General features: G+C 41.4%; 1 protein-coding gene across 7 annotated transcripts in view; it reads left to right on the top strand.

The window, feature by feature from the left end:
- Positions 1 to 23,253, top strand: part of LOC130196518 (tight junction protein ZO-2-like) — a 95,906-nt gene extending 72,653 nt beyond the window's left edge. The window contains exons 14-23 of one of the 7 annotated variants that reach the window (XR_008832262.1): positions 751 to 935; positions 2,446 to 2,541; positions 2,629 to 2,708; positions 2,947 to 3,157; positions 3,250 to 3,350; positions 4,324 to 4,533; positions 7,461 to 7,568; positions 9,193 to 9,648; positions 9,769 to 9,852; positions 9,938 to 9,968. Coding sequence is in view for 6 of the 7 variants with exons in the window: in XM_056418747.1 (XP_056274722.1) it covers positions 751 to 935; positions 2,446 to 2,541; positions 2,629 to 2,708; positions 2,947 to 3,157; positions 3,250 to 3,350; positions 4,324 to 4,533; positions 7,461 to 7,568; positions 9,193 to 9,648; positions 10,379 to 10,464; positions 13,325 to 13,493 (1,702 nt within the window). In the remaining variant the exon portion in view is untranslated. Of the gene's footprint in view, positions 1 to 750; positions 936 to 2,445; positions 2,542 to 2,628; positions 2,709 to 2,946; positions 3,158 to 3,249; positions 3,351 to 4,323; positions 4,534 to 6,624; positions 6,757 to 7,460; positions 7,569 to 9,192; positions 9,649 to 9,768; positions 10,506 to 13,324 lie in introns of those variants that run through there. The other 6 variants (XM_056418747.1, XM_056418748.1, XM_056418749.1 and 3 more) reach the window with 6 other exon arrangements.
- The last annotated feature ends 1,812 nt before the right edge of the window (positions 23,254 to 25,065 follow it).

Here is a 25,065-nt window from a genome sequence, read left to right as displayed (position 1 = left end):
ATGATGTTGTGTCCAATATTTTGTCATCCGCACTGTTTCAGCGTCCTCCAGGTGTTATGTCTATGTATTGTCTTCTGTCTTATAATAAATAAAAAAATTTAAAAAATTAATTAAAAAAAGAAGGAATCATTACAGAGTTACAACACATACAATGAGTAAGACAGAGTGTATGAATAGTTGGTAGTAGGCATGGACCACGATCCAGACCTCCATGATCCATCAGGCAGATGGAGGTAGAGAGGAGGAGTGGGTGGGGCATCAGCAGGGCCATGGCATCAGACCCAGCCAGGGGAGGAAGCAGAGTTAGTAATGTGCAATGGAGAGATGAAATCCATCCATAAGTAGTGAGAGAAGAGGACATCAGTGCTCAGTGTATCCTAAAACGTCCCCCAGCTTATAGCTTTTAATGAACTTTGCCAAAAAAAAAGAAAAGCCTGATCGCATGGAAGCAATCCAGGCGGGAGATAGGAAGATTATCCCTCTGTTTGAGACACAATTGTCCCGAGTTCAGCAATGTTTCTCAACAGGAAAAAAACTAAGTCAAGTACTATACATGCAAGTGTGAAACCTAGCTTTTGCTACACTGAATAAAAATGTCAATATTGGAGATCTGAAAAGTAAAAACCTGTGAAAAAGACATTTTGCATGCATCTTTTGACTACAGAGCTTCAGAACTTGTTTTATATACACAAACACTCATGTTAATATTGAAATAATTAGTGACCGTTGTATTTCTGTTTTCCCCGTCAGAGCGGAGCAGATGGCCAGCGTCCAGAGCTCGCATAAAGCTGCTGCGGGCGACCGAGCCGACTTCTGGCGGTTGCGAGGCCAGCGGTCTCTGAAGAGGAAGGACCTGAGGAAGAGCAGAGAAAACCTGAGCGTTCAGACGCTGGCCACCCGCTTCCCAGCATACGAGCGAGTGGTGCTCCGAGAAGGTGGGTGATTCTGTGGAAGAGTCCACTCGGTGGAGTTCAGGTCTCTGCCAGGTTCTCCTTCTCCCGTTCAGCATTAAGAGTTGAATCTTAATTGACTCTCCAGTTCCTGGGATTTATTCATCTTTCACGTGTGGAATGAATCTGTAGTTTCTCCGGTTCAAAATGAGACTAAACTTTTCTTGCGATGTTCGTTGTTAAGCGATGACAAAAACCAACATGTAGCTAGTTGAGACTAGTTGTTTGCAGAGGTGATTGCTGGAAAGGCCTTTTTTTTATCGAAGCAGTTGTTGATCACTTGCTCCATCTATCAACCGGTTAAGAGTAGCGAGGAGTCAGCAGTAAAACACAATACAATTTAAAGTAGGAATCACTGCAACCACTACAGGTCCTTGAGTACAGTCATAAATGAGCAGGAACACTATTAAACTTATTGCTTTAGTAGTATACAAAATTAGCTGTCGACAGACAGACATGCACACAACCGAACGCATGATCTCCTCTCAGGTTTAAGCCTAGCAGAGATGAAAAATGAACTGAATATAACTGAAAAGGTATAGGCAGATGCAAAATGCATATATATTCCTACCCTAATTTGTAATAAATTAAATAACCTTCAAGATAATTAGATAGTTAAGTGCCCTGGGTTTATAGTAAGAAACAAGGAGAAGGACCAATTAGTGTGTCTCTATTTGGAGTCTGTGAACGGTTTAACAGTCTGGTCACAGTCCATTAGCCAGTGTCGCATTTCAGATGTGAGTCAGCCTCTGAATCCTTTCCCTCTGGCTCTGAAAGAAAAGAAAAGAATAATATTCTTCTGAGGTCTAGAAATAGGTAGATCAAGAAAGTGGATTATTTATTGTCATATAGTTGTCCACAGTCTAAACTGTCAGCGTATTTCTGTCCTATGTGATTCCTGGCTTAAAGAATGTGTATGTTTTTTTAATCAAAGTGATACCTATTTTTAAGGAAATATCCACATAGCCACCTCATCAACATATTTATGTTGAGCATGGTTGCAGCCAAAACCTTTTAGTTTGGAACTCAACTCATCTCTATTATTGAAAAAAAATTAAAACACGGCTCCTCAGCTATTATCACAGATATATCCAATATGTTGCTCGGTAAGTAACAAAACAGGTACGCTAAAATGTCAAAGTGTGTTTGATCTGGATTAGAAAGTCAATAATTGAACATGTCTCCTGTTTAACTAGAGCACTGTTATTACACTGTAAAAGTTTTTCTTCCTACACATTTTCTTTGAGTAAAAGAAATCTGCAAGATATATCGAAGTATATTGTTTAAAAAAATCTCAGATATCAATATTTGTATCGGCCACAGCATTTTCGTATCGGTCCGGTTGTGTTTAAGATCATTTTACTTGAAACTGTCTCGGCATGTGTATTTATGTGTTTGGCTGTCCACGGTTATCCAGATGTGTCCATCAGTGGGTGATTGATGTGAAGTTTTGAAAAGTGTTAGCGGTGTCGTTATTAACGGCGTGTCGTTGCAGCTGGCTTCCGGCGTCCCGTGGTGCTGCTCGGCCCCATCGCCGATGCTGCGAATGAGAAACTGGCCTCCGAGATGCCCGACCAGTTTGTTGTGGCCAGTGAGTCTCTTTTCTGTTTGTGAGAGTCTTTCTTCCCAGGAGTAGATCTAAATAACCTCTCCATTGTTTCTGTGTTTCCTACGTTAGAAACCGAGCCGAAAGATGCTGGCTCTGAGAAGTCCTCGGGAGTGGTTCGCCTAAACACCATCCGGCAAATCATCGAGCAGGTGCCTACTCACGCACGCACACATTAAAGTTTGCTTGACACACAAGTACCTTTGTGTAAGGTTACAGGAGTACAGATAGAGGAAAGTCACAGTGACTCGACTAAGTTACGCAGCAACATCTCATCTATCTGGTTTAGTCATGAGCCACCATAAGCTGCTACACCTCTGAGCATGTTTGAGCTTGTGAATACTCCTTGTGCACCATGACCTTGTGTCTGCGTTGCCCAACGCCACCCAGGATAAGCACGCCCTACTGGACGTGACGCCCAAGGCGGTGGACACCCTGAACTACACCCAGTGGTACCCCATCGTCATCTTCTTCAACCCGGACAACAAGCATGGCATCAAGGCCATGAGGCAGAGGGTCGCCCCCAACTCCAACCGCAGCGCTCGCAAACTCTACGAACAGGCCGTCAAGCTGAGGAAGACCTGCTCGCACCTGTTCACTGGTACAGTACATACACACACAGACACACACATATTTGCTGTGCATTTGAGTGTGTGTGTGTGTGAGTTAAGGTTTTATGATTTTCTCACTCAGCTATTGTCGACCTGAACTCTGCCAACGACGCCTGGTACGGCAGCGTTAAAGACTCTATCATAGAGCAGCAGATGCAGGCTGTGTGGGTATCTGACGGCAAGGTAAACACATGTACACACACACACACACAAGTTGATTTCACAGGCTTCCGCGGTGCATGGTCAAAGATAGCCAGGGAATTAAGTCGCCCATTTTTAATGTAACTGAAATATCTTTTAATTTTTATACTATATCTTTCCATCCAGACGCATATTCTAATTCTACACATGGTGGCTTGGTTTAGTTTTTTGGGAATCTATACTGATAATATGAACAAAGTTATGTTTTATGAATGTTAGGCAGCAGTAACCTCAGTTGATTGTACAAGTATGAGACATCTCCACCTCACTGTGATGGGAAACATATTAAAGAAAACAATACAAACACGCCTGACAAAGGGATTTGTTTCAATACATTTATAAAGCTGGAAGCCTGAACTGAAAACTCTACCCTGATTCTCACTTCTTAATTCACCCCTGGAAGCTTTCTGAGCTGCAAAAGAACCAAAAGCATAGGTGTCCCGTTTAAAGCAGTTTCTTTTTTGATGGTTCTGGTTCAGCTTTAAAAATCAATTCGGGGGACGTGGTTACGCCACTTTTACTGCATGTAGAGTGAGATTCTGCTGTCTTTAGGTCGATTGTAAATCTCAAAGTGTAATGACTCCAGCTCAGACACTGCCCAGGCTCTAAAACATCCTTTAACCCAGGTGGAACATGAGGGTTCAACCCACGGAGTCGCTTTGGTGTGTTTCTGTTATTTTGTCCACCCCCTTTATATCAATGAGGGAAGGACTGTTGTATTAGCTGCTCTAGTTTTAGTCCGTATTCAGTCTGAGTAGTCTGTAGTGGACTGGCTGCCCTCTTGTCTTCCCGTACCCTCCGTAGCAGCCAACCATTGCTCACTGTGTGTCTTCCTGCCAGTAGTGCTCTACAGCTCGGCTCTGTTTCTCTTTCTTTCTTCTCTCTTGTTCTTGTGCTATCCTTCTGTCCATCCTTCCTTCCTGTACACCCAAGATCCATCATGTGTCTCTTCTAGCCGGAGGGAGTAGAGAGTGATCTGGACTGCCAGGACGTGGAGCGCCTGTCCTTCCTGTCTGCCGACTACCTCAGCATTGACAGCCGGCTGACCTCTGACCTCGACGACACCGCCGACGAGGGCGGAACCTACACCGACAATGAGCCCGACGTAGAGATGGTGCATATCTCCTCCATCAGCCGCTCGTCGGAGCCCGTCTCGGCCGAGGAGGTCAGTCACACACACGCACACATGCACATACGCACACACACGCACACACACACGCACACGCACACAATTCAATTCAATTTATTTTATATAGTTCAATATCACAAATTACAAATTTGCCTCAAAAGGCTTTACAATCGGTAAACATTCAACATCCCTGTCCCAGGACCTCACATCACCTTACACACACACACACATACACACTCAGATGCAGAGTGGAACTGGGTTGAAGCTGGTCAATAGAAGGTGATCGATGTCGGCCTTTTTATGGTCGTATTACGGATATGCACCAACTTTTAAAAATGGCATCCAGGAATTGATTTTTGATTGCCAACCAAAAAAGATATAGTTAGACATCTTATATTTAGATAATGATTTAACATCTGGATATATGCAGTTAATAGTCAGCGTAATAATGACAATGTAACATAAAATTATCAAAGCTTCACCAAACAGAAGTTAAACTCTAAAAGTAGTAAATAATCAGTTTTTATCTATTCACATACTACCACACTATTTGGTATGTCCCAATACGTAAAATGTCTCATGGAGAATACACATCCGGTTGCATTTTGCAATGATGCAGTGTTTGGGCGGCTTTAGCTCAGTGGGGTAAGAGGGCTGTCCTGCAACCGCAGGGTTGTGGGTTCGATCCCCGCTCTCCCCATTAGTTGCAAGTCGAAGTGTCCTTGAGCAAGGCACTGAACCCCCAGTTGCTTCCCGGGCGCTTCACCGCAGCCCACTGCTCCTTAATAACTAAGGATGGGTTAAATGCAGAGAACTAATTTCCCCTTGGGGATTAATAATAGTGTATATTCTATTCTATTCTATTATCACAAAGTAATAACGCAACGCAGCGGATCAGCTTCTACACAGCTAGTGTGTAATGAAGTCAGGTCATCTTTCTACCTTGTATTTATTCAGTTATTCAGTTCATTAATATGATTATACTGACTTCTGGGCAGTTGTGTATTCACCCAAATGTTGTAGTGAAATCTTGAGGTACTCCTGCCTCACTGTGCATAGGTTTTTAATTGGGGGAGGGGGAGAGATATAAAAGCATAGAAAGTACACCGGGTTGGAATTTTTGAACATTGTGTGTGTGTGTGTGTGTGTAAATGCCACAACTTTTAAACATTTGCATGGCGCGTTCAAGCTATACTCAGTAAAATTGTGTGTTGGGCGAAAGGTAAATTCTTATGTGTATCATCTTGTGATGATGCAGTTTATTCGTGAGAAATAAATTCAGCTGTTTGAAGTTGATGTTTACACAGCAACATCAATTTGACTTTTGAGAGGGAACTATGAGCTGTTTAACTTCCTGACACGAGCTCCGAGCAGTTTAGAATACAACCTTGAAGTTACTCATGCCAAGTTTAAGTTTTGAAATAACTATAAAATCTTTATTTCCGATTCAATTAAATTGCTTTTTCCTCGCAAATAACTTATAACAGATGACGATAAGAAAAGTAAAAGATAACCTTTTTATTTATTTTTTACGTTTTACGGTTGAAATGATACCGTGCAGTTGAGTTGTAATACCAGAGCTCTTCATCCAGCGCTACCGTTTGTGTTTTAAACTTTTGTAGGCCAGAGTTCTGACATGGTTCCGACTAACTGGTGTCATCTCACAGCAGAGGCGTTAAAAATGGCGGCCCTCGCAGGGTGACAACACCGGCGCCATGGAGACGGCTCACACAAGTTTTATTAATGCACCCCAGTGTTTCCTCGAAGCCATTTGTGATGTTACAGTCAGAACACAAAATATGCTGTGTGTGCAAAATATTAAAATCTGCAAAATAAATAAATCATAAAGAGAATGTAGAATTTGTTTTTAGAGAAGCACCTTTCAACAGCTAGCGAAAGTGTTTCACATAAAAGGCATTAAGGCACAAGATTAAAAAAACAAGTTAAAATTTAATTAAACAATAAACAGTGCAAGATGTGAAGAAATAGCCTCACATTTATTTTTATAAAATGCAAGTGCAAACAAAATCTTTCTCTATAAGAAATTGTTAACGGTCTTGGCGTCAGTGTTAGGTGATATATTATGGTATGTATTCGTTGGAAATGCCAGCTTTGTTTAACACACAGGCTGATGCAGACCTCAGTTTCACTCTCGGTGCAGTGCTGCCATCAGTAGGGCAGACAGGAGATTACAGCTTCATGCCTGCAACGTCTGGAGAATCCAGCCATCAGCAGCTGTATAGTTGACCATAAAATAAGGTGACACAATCATAAAGTCTGTGTCTGCAATGTATTGCATTTACTTCTAGAATACAAAATAATGCATCAGAAGTCATTCTGTATGCAAAAATGATAAAGTGATAACAAATTTTTTTTTAATCCTCATTAAGTCTGATCTAAATAGTTTTCTCTCCCGTGTTTGTAAATAAAGAGTAGGTTAAAAAAAAAAAAGAGGGAAAAAGAATAATAAAAGAATAAACTTTCTTAATCTATTAATCAAGTAGGAAAATCTGAGAAGAGAGAGAACTATTAAGGTCAGATTTACAAAAATGGATCACCAGATTTCTTTCCCCTTTTTCTCACTTTCTTCTCCGGAAGTACTAATCAAACCAAATGACTAACAAACGTACTTTCTCATGATCCCATCTGCATTTCCAAACTAATGTTTTGTACAAACATGGTAAGGAGGACAGAAAGAGACAAATACATATGTTGTGGATACTGTCTTAACAACACATTTGAAAAAAGAGGGTCGCTTTTAAATAGTATATTTTGGGAAAATCACAATGTACTTAATACTTGGAATAAATAATATAGGTGCATATATTTTTCTTAAAGAAGATTGAACAATGTGTAATAAGAGCATTATGCATAACACCACCTGTCACTCTAAGTGTGCTTGTGCTTGTGCGTGTGCATGTGCCTGTGCCTGTGTGTGCGCGCGTGTGTGTGTGCATGTGCAGATCTTGCGCAGGTACAGTCCAGACATCAGGAGCCGCGTGAGGAAAATCGGCAGCCGTGAAGTCCTCAACAGGTCCAGCCCTCCGCCGGTCTGCTTAACAGACAGCAAGGTGAGGGACACGCACCCACTACAAATACACAACAACAACAATATCTTCAAGCAAAAATTAATCAATATTAATGAATAAGAGCTGCTGTCTCTCTGAGCCCGAGACCAGAAAAGAAAAGTGAGTCTCAAGTGTGTGACGTCATCACGTATGAAGAGAAGAGAAGAAAAGAAATGGGCCATAGACAGGGAATGGAAGACTAATTTAAATAAATAATAATAATAAGACCCACAATGTCTTAATTCTATCGTAGTGTTGTGCATGTACACCATATATTCAGAACTCATTTCTGTTTGTGGTCCGACGTGGTCGCAGCATCAAGCTTCTTGTGACCGCCTTTGAGAGGAGGCTCTATTTTATTCTATGTAAGACTCTAACACCCTCGACTCTTCCGTTGAAAACAAAAATGTTTGAGAGATGTTAATTGGGGGGCATGTTATTTCTTAGAAGCCCACAGTGAGTAAGACAACACACAGCATCTCTACTCTGTCCTCCACATGTATCCTGGCAGCTCTTTGCCTCCACTGAGAGGAGTGGGCTGACCTTCCCTTTGAGCAACGGCCTGACGGGGAGGAACCGCTCTCGCTGCGGTTCAGAGTCCTCCGCCGTCAGCTCATTGGATGAGAGGGGTACCCAGAATTCCCCTCGGTTACTGGTACATGGTGGTGGCCTTGTGTTTCAAGGTTTTCATTCCAGCAACGCAACCCAGCAGCCGGGTATCGATGAGTGTTTCTCTCTTTTCAAAGAAAAGAGTGAACGCAATTGAGGAGCTGCTGTTTGGTTGGAATTAAAACTGAACTTAACTTAAGTTGTAGAACCTAAACTTTTTCTGGTGCTTCCCTCTTATAGCCAATGTTGTGAGCGTAGCTTTAGACTTCGATCCAGTGTTGTAGATTTAGTCGTATTTGTGGAATGTTACAATTGTACGAAATTGTCCAAGACATTTTGTTTTGGTACACGGTTCCATCTGTACAGTAAGAACCAAAAAAACTAAATCAATATTTCATTCTTTTTTCGACTGCAAGAACTTAAATGTAACATAATTCACATTTCATTTAGCTCAAATCTCCCAAATGTAGAATGTGCAGTGTGTAAGCTCGGCTAGGACTTTAGTTTAAAACATGCTTGATTCCCAGCGGGGAAGTCTCCTGGTCACAGAAGGTGGGTGTGTCAAGGTCCCACCACCCATGAACACCATAAGATGGCAGTGTTATTTGGACCATCTCTCACAGTTTCAGCAGTTTTGTTGAATCTAGTGTATTTTTTTTAACTGCTGCTAGTTAGCGGTTGGGCTTTTAAAAAATATGAAATCTGTCTGAAAGTTTAGACACCTTAAGCTTTGTTTGTACTCTATACTCTCCAGGTGTCACTGGCATAAAGCCATAAACCAAGCGATTGTAATTATCTGTGAACTCGTGTCTCATATTCATGCTTATATTTTATTGCCATTAACTGCCAATTTAGTCTGACACATTTGAATCTGCTGCAGTAAAGATGGCCATCAAAGCATCGTTGTTTCAGAGATTATCGGCTCCGTGTGGAGCACAGTGGCTGCATTGAGGAGTTTCTAAAATAACTGAGAATACCGCCATCTGTTCTGGCTCTAACGCTTCCCCTCCTCGCGCAGGTCAAACTGTCTCTGAGGGACGATCCGATCCTCCCGCTAGGCTCCGCCAACCCGAACCATCACCACCACCGTCAGCACCACCCCCCGCCCCCCAGCTCCAGCCGAAGTTACGACTCCCCCTCCAGCAGCAGCCCCGCCAGCAGCAGCAACAACGACCCTCCTCCACCCCTCATCTCCCGTTCTTCCGCCACCGCCGTCTCCTCGGGCCCGCCGCCTCTGTCCCCGGCTCACCACTTCAGCCCCTGCGGAAAACTGTGGCCCCCGGGAGCGCCGCAACCCCGCACGGCAGAGGCCACCGTGGCGGCCTGTAAACGGCAGCAGGGGGCGACGAGGGACAACCTCGTGGACGATCCGTCCTTGAGGTCCTTCCTGGGAAAGATCAAGGCCTTCGAGAAGATGGACCATTTCGCCCGAGCCCAGAGGTTGCAGGAACTGCAGGAGGCGCAGAACGCCAGGGTGAGCACAGCTCAGTGTTCCCATTGGTAGTCTGTAGTAATGTCATGAAGTGTATTACGCATAACAGGAGGCAGATCTTAGATCAGTTCTGAAGGTTTTTACAATTTGGTCACTTTTCAGATGTAGGCCGCGACCTTCTTTTAGAGCGTAGACCAGCACATGTTATCATTGTTCATTACACCAGGTGCTAAGGGAGTGGGCAAGGTAAATATAAATCATATTAGTGTGGTGATGAATCATTATTCTCTCAGTCAATGACCTTCATCTCTTTTGTTCCTTGTTGCACCAGTGGCTTGATGAAAATGGCTCACAACATAGAAAGCCAAATGCAGACCAGTGAAGTGGGTATACAGTGTTGTTGGAAAAAGGCATGTAACGCATCACACCTAAACCTTATGGTTTATTACTACAGAATAAATCAAAAGAGATGTCATTTTCTCAGAGTTCTATCCAATCAAACTTATTTTTACAACCTTGTTGGTCATTAGAAAGAAAGCAGGTCTCATTGGTTTCACCTTTCAGGCCTGGTTAAGCCTGGTCACAACGTATCTACTTGTTTGCACAATATCCATAATAGATGGTTTTTAACTTGTAGTCCTCTGACCAAACAAAAAATTGACTTAAGTGCCATTTTTTTCTTTACCAATTAGTTGTTGGGGTATTTTGGCCCAGAGAGCTAAAAGTAGAATGTATTTTTTGTGTGTGCCTAATCTTTGTTCTTTGTTCCCAGCTGGAAATTGCTGAGAAGCACCCGGACATCTATGCTGTTCCTCTGAAAACAGCCAAACTGGATCACAGTCGCCCACAGCCTATCGGGTAGGCGCACTACTGCCATACGACCGTTTCCAAGCTCTGCAGTGAGTGTGTTCGTCAGCATGGTTGTGTTTGCTCACCTTCTAGTTTACAAGATGGCACTGTTAGTGCAGCCTGACACGAATCAGCTGACATTATTAAGGACCCTTGAAGTAACAGACACATATAAGGTCTTTACAGTTGTAATCCAGATGATTGTCAGTGGCTGTTCCTCACTACCTACACTATTTTAAAATGTATCCGCTGTCAAAAATACCCATGGTTTACCGATAGATTATTTTCTGGGGCATTTTACAAGATCAGTAAACAATGTGGCTGATATTATTGAGATCCAATGTAAGAACCCTAACTCTGGATTACATGCATTGTTTTCTGGAAACCCTGTGCGTGTGCGTGTGCGTGTGCGTGTGTGTGTGTGTGTGTGTGGAGGAAGTGGAAGTAGTCTTTATGAAGTCACCCATTGGTTTGTCGACTCTGGTTTTGATCCCTCAATTTCGCCATCTTAGATGTTGTTGTTTTTTCAACCGATAAAATAAAGTCATCAGATTTGGAATGCGGAAGGATGATTTAGCGGCGCCGACCTGTCAATCACAGTAAGCCCGTCCTAAAGCATACCCTGCTCTATAGTTGTTTTTATAATATTTACCTTCGCATTGAAAATGCCGGAAGGTTATGTTTTGATCGCCGTGTATTTATTTATTTATTTATTTTATTTATTTATTTATTTGTATGCGTGTTATTCGCAAATCTCAAAAAGTATTGAACCGAATCGTATGAAATTTGGTGGGATGATTGTTTATTATCCGGGGACCAGTTGATTAGATTTTGGGATCGATCGGGTCAAAGGTCAAAGGTCATGAACAGGTCAAAATCTTTCGCAGAACTTAAAAAGTATTTAACCGAATCGCATGAAATTTGGTGGGATGATTGTTTATTATCCGGGGACCAGTTGATTAGATTTTGGGATCGATCGGGTCAAAGGTCAAAGGTCATGAACAGGTCAAAATCTTCGCAGAACTCAAAAGTATTGAACCGAATCGCATGAAATTTGGTGGGATGATTGTTTATTATCCGGGGACCAGTTGATTAGATTTTGGGATCGATCGGATCAAGGTCAAAGGTCATGAACATGTCAAAATCGTCCGCAGAACTCAAAAAGTATTGAACCGAATCGCATGAAATTTGGTGGGATGATTGTTTATTATCCGGGACCAGTTGACTAGATTTTGGGATCGATCGGGTCAAAGGTCAAGGTCAAAGGTCATGAACAGGTCAAAATGTTCTTGAATCGCATGAAATTTGGTGGGATGATTGGTTATTATCCGGGGACCATTTGATTAGTTTTTGGGATCAATCGGGTCAAAGGTCAAGGTCATGGAAAGGTCAAACTCTTTTTTTACCATAGCACGATACATTTTTGTCCAATTGGCATGCAACTAATGCCAAAATGTTCATAATTCAATGCCCAATCTTGTGATATGCAAAGGTATGCGCTCTACCGAGTGCCCATTCTAGTTTGTATATGTTTTGGTTTAATTCCACTTACCGAGTTACTTTCCTAGCATCTCTGAATATAGCAACATTGCTTAGAATCAGTCCAATAACAAATCGTAATTGGTCCAGAAACACAGTCAGACAGTAAAGAAAGTAAAACTGTAAAGATGATGATGTCATCAACCATCACAATCATGAGTTAACCTCTTGAACCCTACCCAATTTTTGAGGTTCCTGCTCGAAATGACATACCCAAACTCAAAAGGATGTAGCTCTGCAACCACAAAAGCTATTTGAATACTGTTAGTGTTATAATAAAGGCAACACATGTGAGCTTTTGTTCAGATGTTTAAATATTTATTCATACGTTACTGGTGAAGAGTAAATAAAGATGAAACTTCTATGAAAATAAAAGTTTCAGGTTCGATTAGAAAAAAAAGCACTTTCTGGATGGATGCACAGCAAAGGCCTACTATCACCCAGATAATAACACAACTTGTGAACAGTCTCTCTGCAAACTATGACTTAGAAAAAATAAGGCAGAACAATAGTTGGAGAGTTTTTAGTAAAGAGAATTTAGGCGAGGTCTCTAAAATTTGCATTTGGGCACATTTGGGCGATTTGACTTTGACAACAACATGGCGGCAGCCTTAATCCAAGATGGTGACAACGAATTCGCCAAACTCGAGGCTTCAAAAGGGCACAAACCAATGGGGGACCTCACGCCGACTACGTCCAATCTTATACATAGCCTGTTGAAAGCCTGGTCTCATACGGACGCTTATGGCTGCCTCAGAATCAGAACAGACCATGAAGCTGTATTTGACTAGTAGAGAGTGATAGTGGGTTGATCTGGTCCTGTACATAATGACTAAACTGCAGGTTCTTGGTAAACATAACTGATATGCAATATCAACAGGGTTTTTAAAAAAAGTTTAAAGGCTTTTAAAAAAAACTGTTTTTCAAAATGTTGTATCCTGTATTGAAAGTGTAAAGGCAGTCGAACTGAGTAAGACAGATTGTAGACATAGACTGCCTTCATACACAACAAAGTGACAGCCAGACAACCAGAAATAACAGAGTGACATACCACCAGTATGGAAAGGTCAGGGGCTCACGAAGATTATTAGAAATGATCATCAAGAGCTTTGAGCTAAAGGATCTGTTAGCAAATGTCACAGTTATCTATGAAGACAGCTGTTAAGATCTATTGGTAGGATACATCATATGGGAACCATGAATGACTGTACACCATTTTATACAATAGTTGTTGAGGTGTATGTTGGTACAAAAATGATTGACCAAAATATGCTAGATTGTCCAAGTGTGGAATGACTCACTACAGCTTGTTTTGTCCATTTCCTTACAGCTCCAGCTCCCATCTTGAACCGCAGACTCCTCCGTCCTCCTTGGAGGGACAGCCCTTCTACCCCAGCAAAGAGGGGGCGCAGGAGGAGGAGGAAAAAGAGGAGCAGGAGGAGGCAGTGCCGGGATACTACACCGCCAACTCCTTCCAGTACCAGGACACCCAGCTGTAGGGGTTGGCGCACGGTGGCTGCGCCGGCCCTCGGGCCTCACTGGAAACACATGTACACATGCACTGCATATGCAGTCTATTTACACACATGCCATTCCATCATGCCCTGCACAAGTAAGCTGCTGACTTTGAACTGACTCTCGCTTCTTTGATATTGAGAATTGGGGGGAGAGGGACAAACTTTTTTTTTTGCTTTATGGAAGTTAAAGCAATCTGTAGGCCTACTATCCATTTGGATGGACACACTGTCTTCAATTTTTTGTGTATTTGATTGTTTCTTCTGTACGTACCACTTTTGATGGTCAAACCATGAACTACTTGCTTTCTTGCCTATGCAACTCTTCAGTTTGTGCACTGCAACTGAAACTTATTGCCACAAGTTTTCCTCTCGCGAAAACCTCAACAAACCTAAAAAACACAATGCGCTTTATCACATCCACCCCCTTTCTTTTTTAAGCTCCTATATTGCCACTACGATCAACAAATGTTACGTATATATTATTACATAGCGTATATATATATACAAATGTATTTAAAGTCAAGTGTTTATACTCTGTCTTTGCATTCCTTCATATATGAAAATGCCTGTGTATACATACAGTATATATATATATATAACTATATATAGTCTATCTAGTGACACTGGAAATTTGTTACAATTTTTTAAAGTGCCTTTTTATTTTCTTAGTCCCATGAGGTTTGGGTTGTCGTTCCTCCGCCCCTCAGCCACCCAGCCGTACTAAAACCTCTGCTGCTGTTAAGCTTAAAGGGAAACCAGGGAACCAGTGACACCAAAATCTAAATGCTGTCCCCAAACACTGTACAGTCTTCTGTCACCTCCGGTGACAAAACAGACCCACGAAAAACACCCTGTCGCCAGTCCTATGTGTGAGAAAGAGCAAACACTGTCTGTTGTCTAAGAATCCAATCCAAAACAATATCTTTCTCAAACCAGTCATAGTAGAAATGTAAATAATTAGAGTAGGTGAAAGTTGTAATCGGTAAAGGCCCGGTCACGGCCAGCAATAAAACAGCCAAATTCGGTTACAAAATCAATTGTATTTAATGGAATCTTGGTGGACTAGCTTGCTGGAGGCAAAGTCAATCGGCCCAAATATTTGGGGTTAAGTTTTATTCTGGTTGAACTTTGACATGGATTAATAACCAATTGAGATTTGCCCATTCAGAGACCCGGGCTGTGTCTACTACCGGACACTTTACGAAGTACACTGCAATACAGTGTACTGCAATACAGTGCACTGACATCTGTAGTGCACTCCGTCGCTGATAAGTGCTGTATCAAATGGAACACTTACGTTAACCACTTGGCGGAAGTGACGGACGCAAATCTGTTCACGGCACCCGCGAAATTAAGCCGGGAGTGACGTATGCAAATCTGCTTAAACTGCGAAACTTAAACTGACAAAATGAATGCACTTCTTGCCCTCTTTTTGTCCCTTGTTTACCCCTTTCTCCACCCCATGTGGAAACTGCGATACCTCCACATCTCGTCCGCCATTGTTTTAGAAATAAAATGAAAAGCTGGCGAAAGGGCTCCTCCTCTTCCGCTACGTAGCCAAGATGGCGCCCGTTTAGGGCCAGTAGTGTCCATCGTTTTACACTGCATTTTTTGCCCGTTTGTGCGCCATCCGGGTACTTTCAGTGCACTGAATTCTGCTGGTTTTGTCAGTGTGGTGCTCTAAACACTGAAAGTCAGTGCTCGAAGTGCTCAAGTGTCCGGTAGTAGACACAGCCATAGTCCAACACAAATTAAGCTATCTAAGCTCAATTGCTTTGTTGCAAGTTTAAACTGCATAATGTTTTACGAGAACGTGGAATGAAATTTGCCAAGTCACTCGCTGGTGTGACCGGGTCTTACGGTTTACTTTTCTTATTGTCGCCGTCTTTGGTGCTCAGCATTCATTGCTGTGCTGTTCTTGCACTGCACCTCCAAGCAATACCGTATTTCCCAGTCTTAAACTGTGTGGCGTGATCTCCTTGGAATGTTTTTGTTAAGTTTCTGCAGGTGGGGCCCTCTTCTGTCTGTTACATGATGACGTTGATGAAATTCTATATTCATCTTATCGTCAGCAAATCCAATGTGCAGACCCCAACCGGCAATGAATGTATCTACTAACATGTGTTGTGCGAGTATCCAACACCTGACCTATCATATTCCTCTTTAACATAGAGATCTCTTGTTGTCCAAAACAATTAGAAACTTGACACTAACACCAACAATGGGTTAATCTGCTGTTGAAAATAGTCCCCAACAAATGCACAAAGTAGTAAAAAAAAGTAAAAAGTAGTCGTCAAAAAAACAACTATTAAACTAATGTGAATCTTTCTTTAAAAAGAAAAAGTGTTTGTCCTCAGTAGAAGCCAGAAAGTATTGGAAGATGGACTCACGCAGTGAAGATTTAGATCTTTATGTGACAATAAGAGGAATATATAAAATACAACAGCCTTATCTTTTGAAAGCTGTGTTCCATTTCAGATTCCTATGAAGACTGAATAAGAGGAGCAGAGTTGGTACTCTGAAGGTATGGCAGGATGAACTTGCTTGGTGCCATTGGGCGTTGTGCCTAGATCTGTGATGCATTCTCACTCCCAATTTGTCAAACACTGACACTTGCCCAGTAGCCTTGCACGTCTAACTGTGACACTTTACGTACCTCCCTAGTGTCAGTTTTGCACTTTGGTTTATGTTAAAATGTGTTTGTTCCATAACTTACGTACAAGGCGTTTAGAAAAGTCTAACGTCTACAAAAAGTTACAATAAGGTTAAATAAATAAACTTTTACTTGCTTTTAATGTGTGACACGAACAGTGATCTCCTAAGTGATAGTCTGATTTTGTTTAACCCATCCCTAGCCCAACTTCCTCCCTTTCTTGCTCTTTGTACTAAGTTAGTTGCTGTTTAATAATGCCGCTGATGGGTTTACATTAGAGTTCGTGGAAAGCCAAGGGGTACTGACCAAGTGTCGGTATTTGAAGATGTGTGTGTCTGAACGGGTCACTACTCGGGATCAATAAAGCAGGGCCCACTTGAAGGCCCTCATCATGTCTTTTGATTACATCGTACATATTCCTAGACTAAATTCTAATTAGTTAAACTCAAATTGACATGGTAAGCTTCCAGTGAGTGCCCCCTTTAGCTAAATTAACAATCCAGCCTTGCTTAAAGGACTCATTTGTGGACTTTTTCCTTCCAAGGAGGAAGGCTCTGCATTTTCTATTATCATTTCAAACAAACCGCAGACATTGAATTATGTCCTGAGACGTTTCCCTACACAAACCTGGGAACAGGGAAAACAGAAGCAAGATCTTTTATGAGATTGCCAAATAGGGCTGGGTATCGGTACTCGACTGAAATGATCCAGTACTAGGAAGTATCGAAACTTTCTTCATTCATAGTGCACCTGCATTTGATCCTTGTAATATCCAGGTCTAGAAATAAGATTATGATTTTGCTCGCTGCCACAAGCGTTCTTCGGTTTAATGGGTCATGTGATTGGCGTACTACCGCAGCAGCTACAACCCATACAGTCTGTGGTGTGGTGAAGTCGAGCATACTGAGATGCCACCAAAACATTTCAAAGTATACAACATACGAGTTGGTGGTATTTTGCACAATGATGATGAACAAATGAAATAGAACAAAAATGTAGCAAAATACGCCCTCGACTGGTATTGTCATCACGATAAGGGTACTGGTATTTGGTACGGGTATTGTGATTTATTCCAATGAAGGACACAACAGTTATTTTTTTCCTTATCAGTCTTCTATTGGAAAAGTATATTTCTGAAGCCACATTTCCCAACCCACGTTTTCGGTGTGTGTGGGTTCTGCCCTGGTCTCAGTGTCTGGTGGAGGCAGACAGTCGTATTTGGTCTGGGCTCCGCCATTAGTATTGAATAAATGGTGTCCCATATGTTTCAAATAGGCTTGATTGTACATCTTAGTTCTCTCTTTACCTCCACACATGAGCTACGAAGTGCTTACCGTCATAATCCAAGTGCTGACATCCCTCATCATGGATTTGTGGAGTATAACGTAATGTGTCATAGTAGAGGGTGAACCACAAATGAGACGGAGAGAATGAGAAGAATGACTGGACTGTGTCTGCTGAATTTTATTTAAATGTTTTCACCTTAAAACACAAAATAAAACAAAAAAGTCTTAACTACATGTGGAGTGTATATATACTGTGATCCTTTTCAAACATCACGGATTTCCTAGCTACCTCCTGAAAACAGCCGTGATGGAAACAGTGGAGAACTAGAATGGGCACTCGGTAGAGCGCATACCTTCGCATATCACAAGATTGGGCATTGAATTATGAACATTTTGGCATTAGTTGCATGCCAATTGGACAAAAATGTATCGTGCTATGGTCAAACTAGAATGGGCACTCGGTAGAGCGCATACCTTCGCATATCACAAGATTGGGCATTGAATTATGAACATTTTGGCATTAGTTGCATGCCAATTGGACAAAAATGTATCGTGCTATGGTAAAAAAAGAGTTTGACCTTTCCATAACCTTGACCTTTGACCCGATCGATCCCAAAATCTAGTCAACTGGTCCCCGGATAATAAACAATCATCCCACCAAATTTCATGCGATTCGGTTCAATACTTTTTGAGTTCTGCGAAAGATTTTGACCTGTTCATGACCTTTGACCTTTGACCCGATCGATCCCAAAATCTAATCAACTGGTCCCCGGATAATAAACAATCATCCCACCAAATTTCATACGATTCGGTTCAATACTTTTTGAGATTTGCGAATAACACGCATACAAATAAATAAAATAAATAAATACACGGCGATCAAAACATAACCTTCCGGCATTTTCAATGCGAAGGTAAAAAAGAGTTTGACCTTTCCATGACCTTGACCTTTGACCCGATTGATCCCAAAATCTAATCAAATGGTCCCCGGATAATAACCATTCATCCCAACAAATTTCATGCGATTCAAGAACATTTTGACCTGTTCATGACCTTGACCTTTGACCCGATCGATCCCAAAATCTAGTCAACTGGTCCCCGGATAATAAACAATCATCCCACCAAATTTCATGCGATTCGGTTCAATACTTTTTGAGTTCTGCGAAAGATTTTGACCTGTTCATGACCTTTGACCCGATCGATCCCAAAATCGAATCAACTGGTCCCCGGATAATAAACAATCATCCCACCAAATTTCATGCGATTCGGTTCAATACTTTTTGAGATTTGCGAATAACACGCATACAAATAAATAAATAAATACACGGCGATCAAAACATAACCTTCCGGCATTTTCAATGCGAAGGTAACAAGGGTTATACAAGTACAAGCAGTTGTATTTGTAACACTTTGATTCCAAACTACGTGTCGGCGTAAAAGCTTGTTTCATTCTTTCATGTGGTTACACTGGCATTTCTGAGGGAACCAACAAGATGGATGGCTTGGACGATGGAGGTCAGTAGGGCAGGAGACCTCATAACTATTTTTTATTTGGGAAGTCGCATTGAGATTAAAACCTCTACGTCAAGCGAGACCTTGCCAAGACAAGCATTAACAAAAAACGGGGCAATCGATAACACGATATATATGGACTGCTTTGCGAAATGAAAAACTTCCGTCTTAAATAAGTGGGACATTTGCCTGCGAATATAATAATCATTTATTTTATAGAGCGCTTCTCAAGACACGCAAAGTTGCTTTACAGTCCAGAGCCCAGTAGTCATACACACAGTCATACCGGTGGTGGTAAGGTACATCAGTGGGGCAGACTGACGGAAGCGTGGCTGCCAATCAGCGCCTACGACCCCTCCGACCACCACCAACATTCATTCACGTCCATACGAACCGGGGTGAGGCTGCGGTGCATGTCTTTATTAAGGGTGGGGGAAACCGGAGTACCCGGAGTAAACCCACACAGGCACGAGGAGAACATGCAAACTCCACACAGAAGGGACCTGGAACGACCGGGACTCGAACCCAGAGCCTTCTTGCTGTGAGGCGACAGCGCTTACCACTGAGCCACTGTGCTGCCCGTAATATCCTTTGGACTATAATGTACCACTGTTGTAAACTAGGCAAAGTAAGAGATGACCATCCTTCTGTGCTCTTCATGGTACAGGGATGGGTCTTGAAGCTAGGTGAAGTATACCTCTGGGCTGAGTGATGCAGGGGGTCAAGTTTGGGTTAAATAGTCACAAGACCGATATTTGAATGAAACTTAAAAAATGTGTGGCAATTTGGAAGTGCCAGAAACTGCAGCTCTGCCAAAGGCCACTTGAGGCTTGCTCCGAAAGTGAGTCTATCTCCATATACCGGCAAGATAAAATGCACACACAGGTTAAATCTACGGCGGTCACCATGTTAATTTTATCGCAATCAATGAACATTTGAGAATGCAGATGAGTGACGTGGACATATATATATATATATATATATATATATATTAGTAGCGGCAGCGAACTGTCAATCACAGTAAGCCTGCCCGAATGTATACTCTGGTTTATGGTCTATTTGACTCAAAATGGACCATAATTTACCAAATGAACATCATGAGGTATTGAAAGATTTGAAACTAGAGATTGTTTATCATGTTTACTGAGGGAATAAATCAAGAGAGAAGTAGAACAATTTCCTCATATACAATCTTGCATATTTTTGCAATCGGAGGAATCGCCCCCTGCTGGTAAACAGCGAGAATGTACATTTTTAGACACTGCAGAACCGAGCTGCCTGGTTAAATGCCCAACTTTACAGCAGAAATTAACATGTACCAGAAATCGTTAATCGTGGCAACTGTTCGGAGGGTGAATTTATCATAGGACGGATACTTTGTTGTTGTTGTCACTTCCATTTTTTTATTCATTTAGACATTTTAACATAAAACAAATACAAAAATGTCAGGGATAAACATAAAAATATATATACACACATATATATATATATATATATACATACAAATATAGAAAATAGAAAAAGAAAGGCAACCCCGGCACCCCCTTAATTATCTTTTACTTGTAAATTTGTATACACCTGCATCTATATTTGCATTTCCCTGAAAACACAAATCCGGTATTTGACCTCTCCTCTAATTTATAATAAAAGCCATCAGACTTTTCCATGCTTGGTCAGTTTGGCTTGAACTGTTCTTTACCCTGGCAATCATATTTTCAAAAGCAGCTGTCTCCGTCATGAGTTTGAGCCGGTCTGTGAGCGTGGACGTATGTGGGCTCTTCCAGTTTCTTAGGATAAGCCTTGCTGCCACCATGAAACCTGTTCATGACAGTCTAATCTCTGCTTTGGTGAGAGCTGGTGGCACAATGATGTGACCCCTAATAAACACAGTTGTGGGGATTCTGGTAAATATTCTCTTCATGCATATATTATGTTTGATTTTTTGGTTTAACAGACAGCTGCAGAAAAGAATATTTTCCTTTGAGCAGTTTTTCAGTGGAACTACTTTCAACACAAGAAATAGTAAATAGTGTTTACAATTAGGGCTGGGCAACGATTAAAAATTTTAATCGCGATTAATCGCATGATTTCCCTGATTAATCGCGATTAATCGCATTTGTATACGCAAAATCCAATAATTCATTCAAAAGTAGTGTATAGCGCACTTCTATTTGAAATGTTCTGCCATATGAATGAAAGTGCCATAACATGTGTTGTCCCTGTTAGAGTGAGACACCAGAAAACACTTTCAGTGCAGTTTGTCAATTCCTAGAACTTGACACTTATTTTAAATGTTCTGCCATATGAACTAAAGTGCCATAAAATCTGTCAGGACATTGTCAAATGCACTGTTATGCAGAGACACTGTGACAGAACGCTGGAGACTGAAGCAGGGACGTGATCAAAGGCAGTCGTCTCGCAGCAGCGATCATCTCTGGTGCTTTATCTGCTCAGTGTGGTGACTTTATTTGTCACATTCCACTGCTGTGCAACTTCAGTAAAGTGTCCCGCGCACGTTTCAGCATCATGTCTCTCCTCTGTTTTCATCAGTCAGGGCATGTGAATGCAGCGCCCACTTCTCATCAATATAATGCACAGTCACTCCGAGGTCATTGTGGTTACAGAGTGATGTCCAGTAGGGTGACCAGATTTGAGTTTGTGAAAAAGAGGACACTTCGTCTGGGGGGGGGGCTGAGATTAAACATCTCTCTTGTTCTGCCTGTTTTGTGATATACATGCCTAAAAGGTGCCTAATATTTCTAGACTGAAATAATATCGGCATTATAATTATTATAACTATGAGGATTTTTTAGTTGCCTATTTTGTGGAGCCCCCTCAGGACTTTGTGCCCTACGCACAGCGCGTAGTGCATTATGGGAGCGGCGACGCTGGTTGTAGTGTACAGCATGCCGCACAAACAACAATGAACTAGTGGAGGCGGCAAGGTGCTCCGTGTTGCCAGATTGGAGATGGTGAAGTATCGTACCAAAGGCTCAAAATGGTTGTATTTGGAGGATAATTATCGTGTATCTGGCAACCCTGAGATCGGTCGACCAATGACTGTCCTCTAAACCGTCAGAGCTCACGTAAGAAGGGAGATACCATTTCCAAAACTTGTCAGGGGTAAATACGAGTTTATGAAAACCCAGAGAAAAACAAATATCCGACGAAGCAAAATCCCGGACGTCTTTGGAATCCCTGCCGGATGTATTTTTTAGGGCTCAAAAGCAGGACATGTCCGGGGAAAACTGGACGTCTGGTCACCCGATGTCCAGTCGTCCCCAGTGAGAGCAACAGGGTGCACGTTGTGAAGCTGTCGCTTTGCAGTCCTCTCCTTTTCATACAACTCGTGTATTCTCCGTGTGATGTGTGTCTTGAGGGCGTCTCATACCTGCCGTCATTTGTTGAGATTCTTTTTCCCCCACAAATACTCTGACTTTATGATGTTATGTCCATTGTTTTGTCATCTGCATTGTTTATAGTCCTCTAGGTGTTATGTCTATGTATTATCTTTTGTCTAAAAAATTAATTACAAAAATAATAAAGAAATAAAAAATAAAAACAACATGCGTTAATGCGCGATAAAATAATTGTCGGCGTTAATTAAGTGCTGCGTTAACGCAAGATTAACGCGTTAACGTGCCCAGCCCTATTTACAATGTATTGTTTTGACTATCCTTGGCAAAGGGGCTCCTGTGAAACCAATCATGGTGTGTATGTGCAATTTTATAAATGCCCGTTTAAAATGCAGTACAGCACGGACTCATTTCTATTCACCTACATTATATTTGGCCGAGGCAGTAATCATTGACAAACAGAACCACCATTATTTGGGCTTGTTAACACTACAGGAATGTGCTGCTTGGAGCTGTTTGAACAAATAAATATACATGCATATGTCACACAATAATTGGGGTAAATTGGGGTAATTCGAACCTCCATCTGCCTGATGAATTGTGGAGGTCTGGATCGTGGAATATGCCTACTACCAACTATTCATACTCTGTCATATTCATTGAATGTGTTTTAACTCTGTAATGTGTCCTTCTGTACACATGACATATATTCTTCTGTCCATCCTGGAGAGGGATCCTCCTCTGTTGCTCTCTGGAAGGTTTCTTCCCTTTTTTTCCCCATGAAAGGGTTTTTTCTATTTCTTGGGAGTTTTTGCTGATCTGATGTAAGGTCCTGGGACAGGGATGTCGATTGTGTACAGATTGTAAAGCCCTCTGAGGCAAATTTGTAATTTGTGATATTGGGCTATACAAAATAAACTGAATTGAACCATAAACCTTGTATGTGAACATAACATGCATTTCAAAAATGACACTGAAGGCGTTAATGTAGATGAAGACAATGTCAGCCATGAACATTCATCACTGCTGTCGGTACGGACCAGGAACTACGACGTGTGACGGTTACACATTATTACCTTCGCATTGAAAATGCCGGAAGGTTATGTTTTGATCGCTGTGTATTTATTTATTTATTTATTTGTATGCGTGTTATTCGCAAAACTCAAAAAGTATTGAACCGAATCGCATGAAATTTGGTGGGATGATTGTTTATTATCCGGGGACCAGTTGATTAGATTTTGGGATCGATCGGGTCAAAGGTCATGAACAGGTCAAAATCTTTCGCAGAACTCAAAAAGTATTGAACCGAATCGCATGAAATTTGGTGGGATGATTGTTTATTATCCGGGGACCAGTTGATTAGATTTTGGGATCGATCGGGTCAAAGGTCAAAGGTCATGAACAGGTCAAAATCTTTCGCAGAACTCAAAAAGTATTGAACCGAATCGCATGAAATTTGGTGGGATGATTGTTTATTATCCGGGGACCAGTTGACTAGATTTTGGGATCGATCGGGTCAAAGGTCAAGGTTATGGAAAGGTCAAACTCTTTTTTTACCATAGCACGATACATTTTTGTCCAATTGGCATGCAACTAATGCCAAAATGTTCATAATTCAATGCCCAATCTTGTGATATGCGAAGGTATGCGCTCTACCGAGTGCCCATTCTAGTTCATACCTAGGTTGCTACAATGTGTCAACATGGTGGATTGAAGTCACAGTTTATTTAAACCTTTTTTATTCAGCTCAACAATCTAACTATTGAGCCAAAATACCTGAATTATTATAAATGGAGGATATTTGTGTTTGTCTGTGTGTGTGAATAGACCAAAGCAAACCTTAACCACAGAGGTGAATGACTATAACACGCCTACCATTAGGTGTCTGATGTTCTGGCTTTGCAATCTTCTTTTTTTGGCCCTCTGGGACAATACATCAAAATCTATGTACACTGTCATAGATTTGACGGACCACGCGATGTACAAGGCTAAACTCTCTTGACCGACGACCCTGCAGTCTCAGTTCCCCCCGGCCTCACCAACGAAATGGTCTTCATCAGTGTTTTTTAATCTGGTGAAGTTATCAGGTAATTCATATAACACTTTTAAACTATCAGGTTCCTCTGTCTCATTTATCTTTTTCACATATTTGTCATCAGACCTGTTTAACAACACTTTTCTGGGGTTTATAAACTCATGTCAATTTAATACAGCAATATCTTAATTTTTCTTTTCAATTAGCCTCCACCAAATATATTATGTCATATATATATAATGGGGATACATATGTATATATATTTGTATGTATATATATAATATATATTTGGTATATTTATTTACATATATATATATTTATTTCCACATATATATATGACAATATTTTTGGTATATTTACATGGAATATAAATATATATTTCTATGCATGTACATGGAATATATATATATATATTTATTTACATGTGTGTAGATATATTATATTACATGTTATACATATATATACAGGGATCGAGCCCTTCACACATTTGCGCACGCGCCTGACACACCATTTACTGGTAAACAAACTGTAGGCTGTATTTGACACGCGCGAGTCATGTTGTGCAATTGCCCCAAATAGATTTCGATCTCCTAATGGTGCATTTCAGCAATTTCAAGAAGACGAAGTGTCGCCCCCCCCCCCCGTCCTGACTTTTCTCAACCCGCTGCCAAAATATGTGAAAGTCAATCCGAGCCCCTGCGCTCGGCAATGC

Source organism: Pseudoliparis swirei, chromosome 7, assembly GCF_029220125.1.
Source record: "Pseudoliparis swirei isolate HS2019 ecotype Mariana Trench chromosome 7, NWPU_hadal_v1, whole genome shotgun sequence".
NCBI lineage: Eukaryota > Metazoa > Chordata > Actinopteri > Perciformes > Liparidae > Pseudoliparis > Pseudoliparis swirei.
Note: the sequence above shows the minus strand (reverse complement) of the source record. Positions and strands in the feature narration are given on the sequence as shown.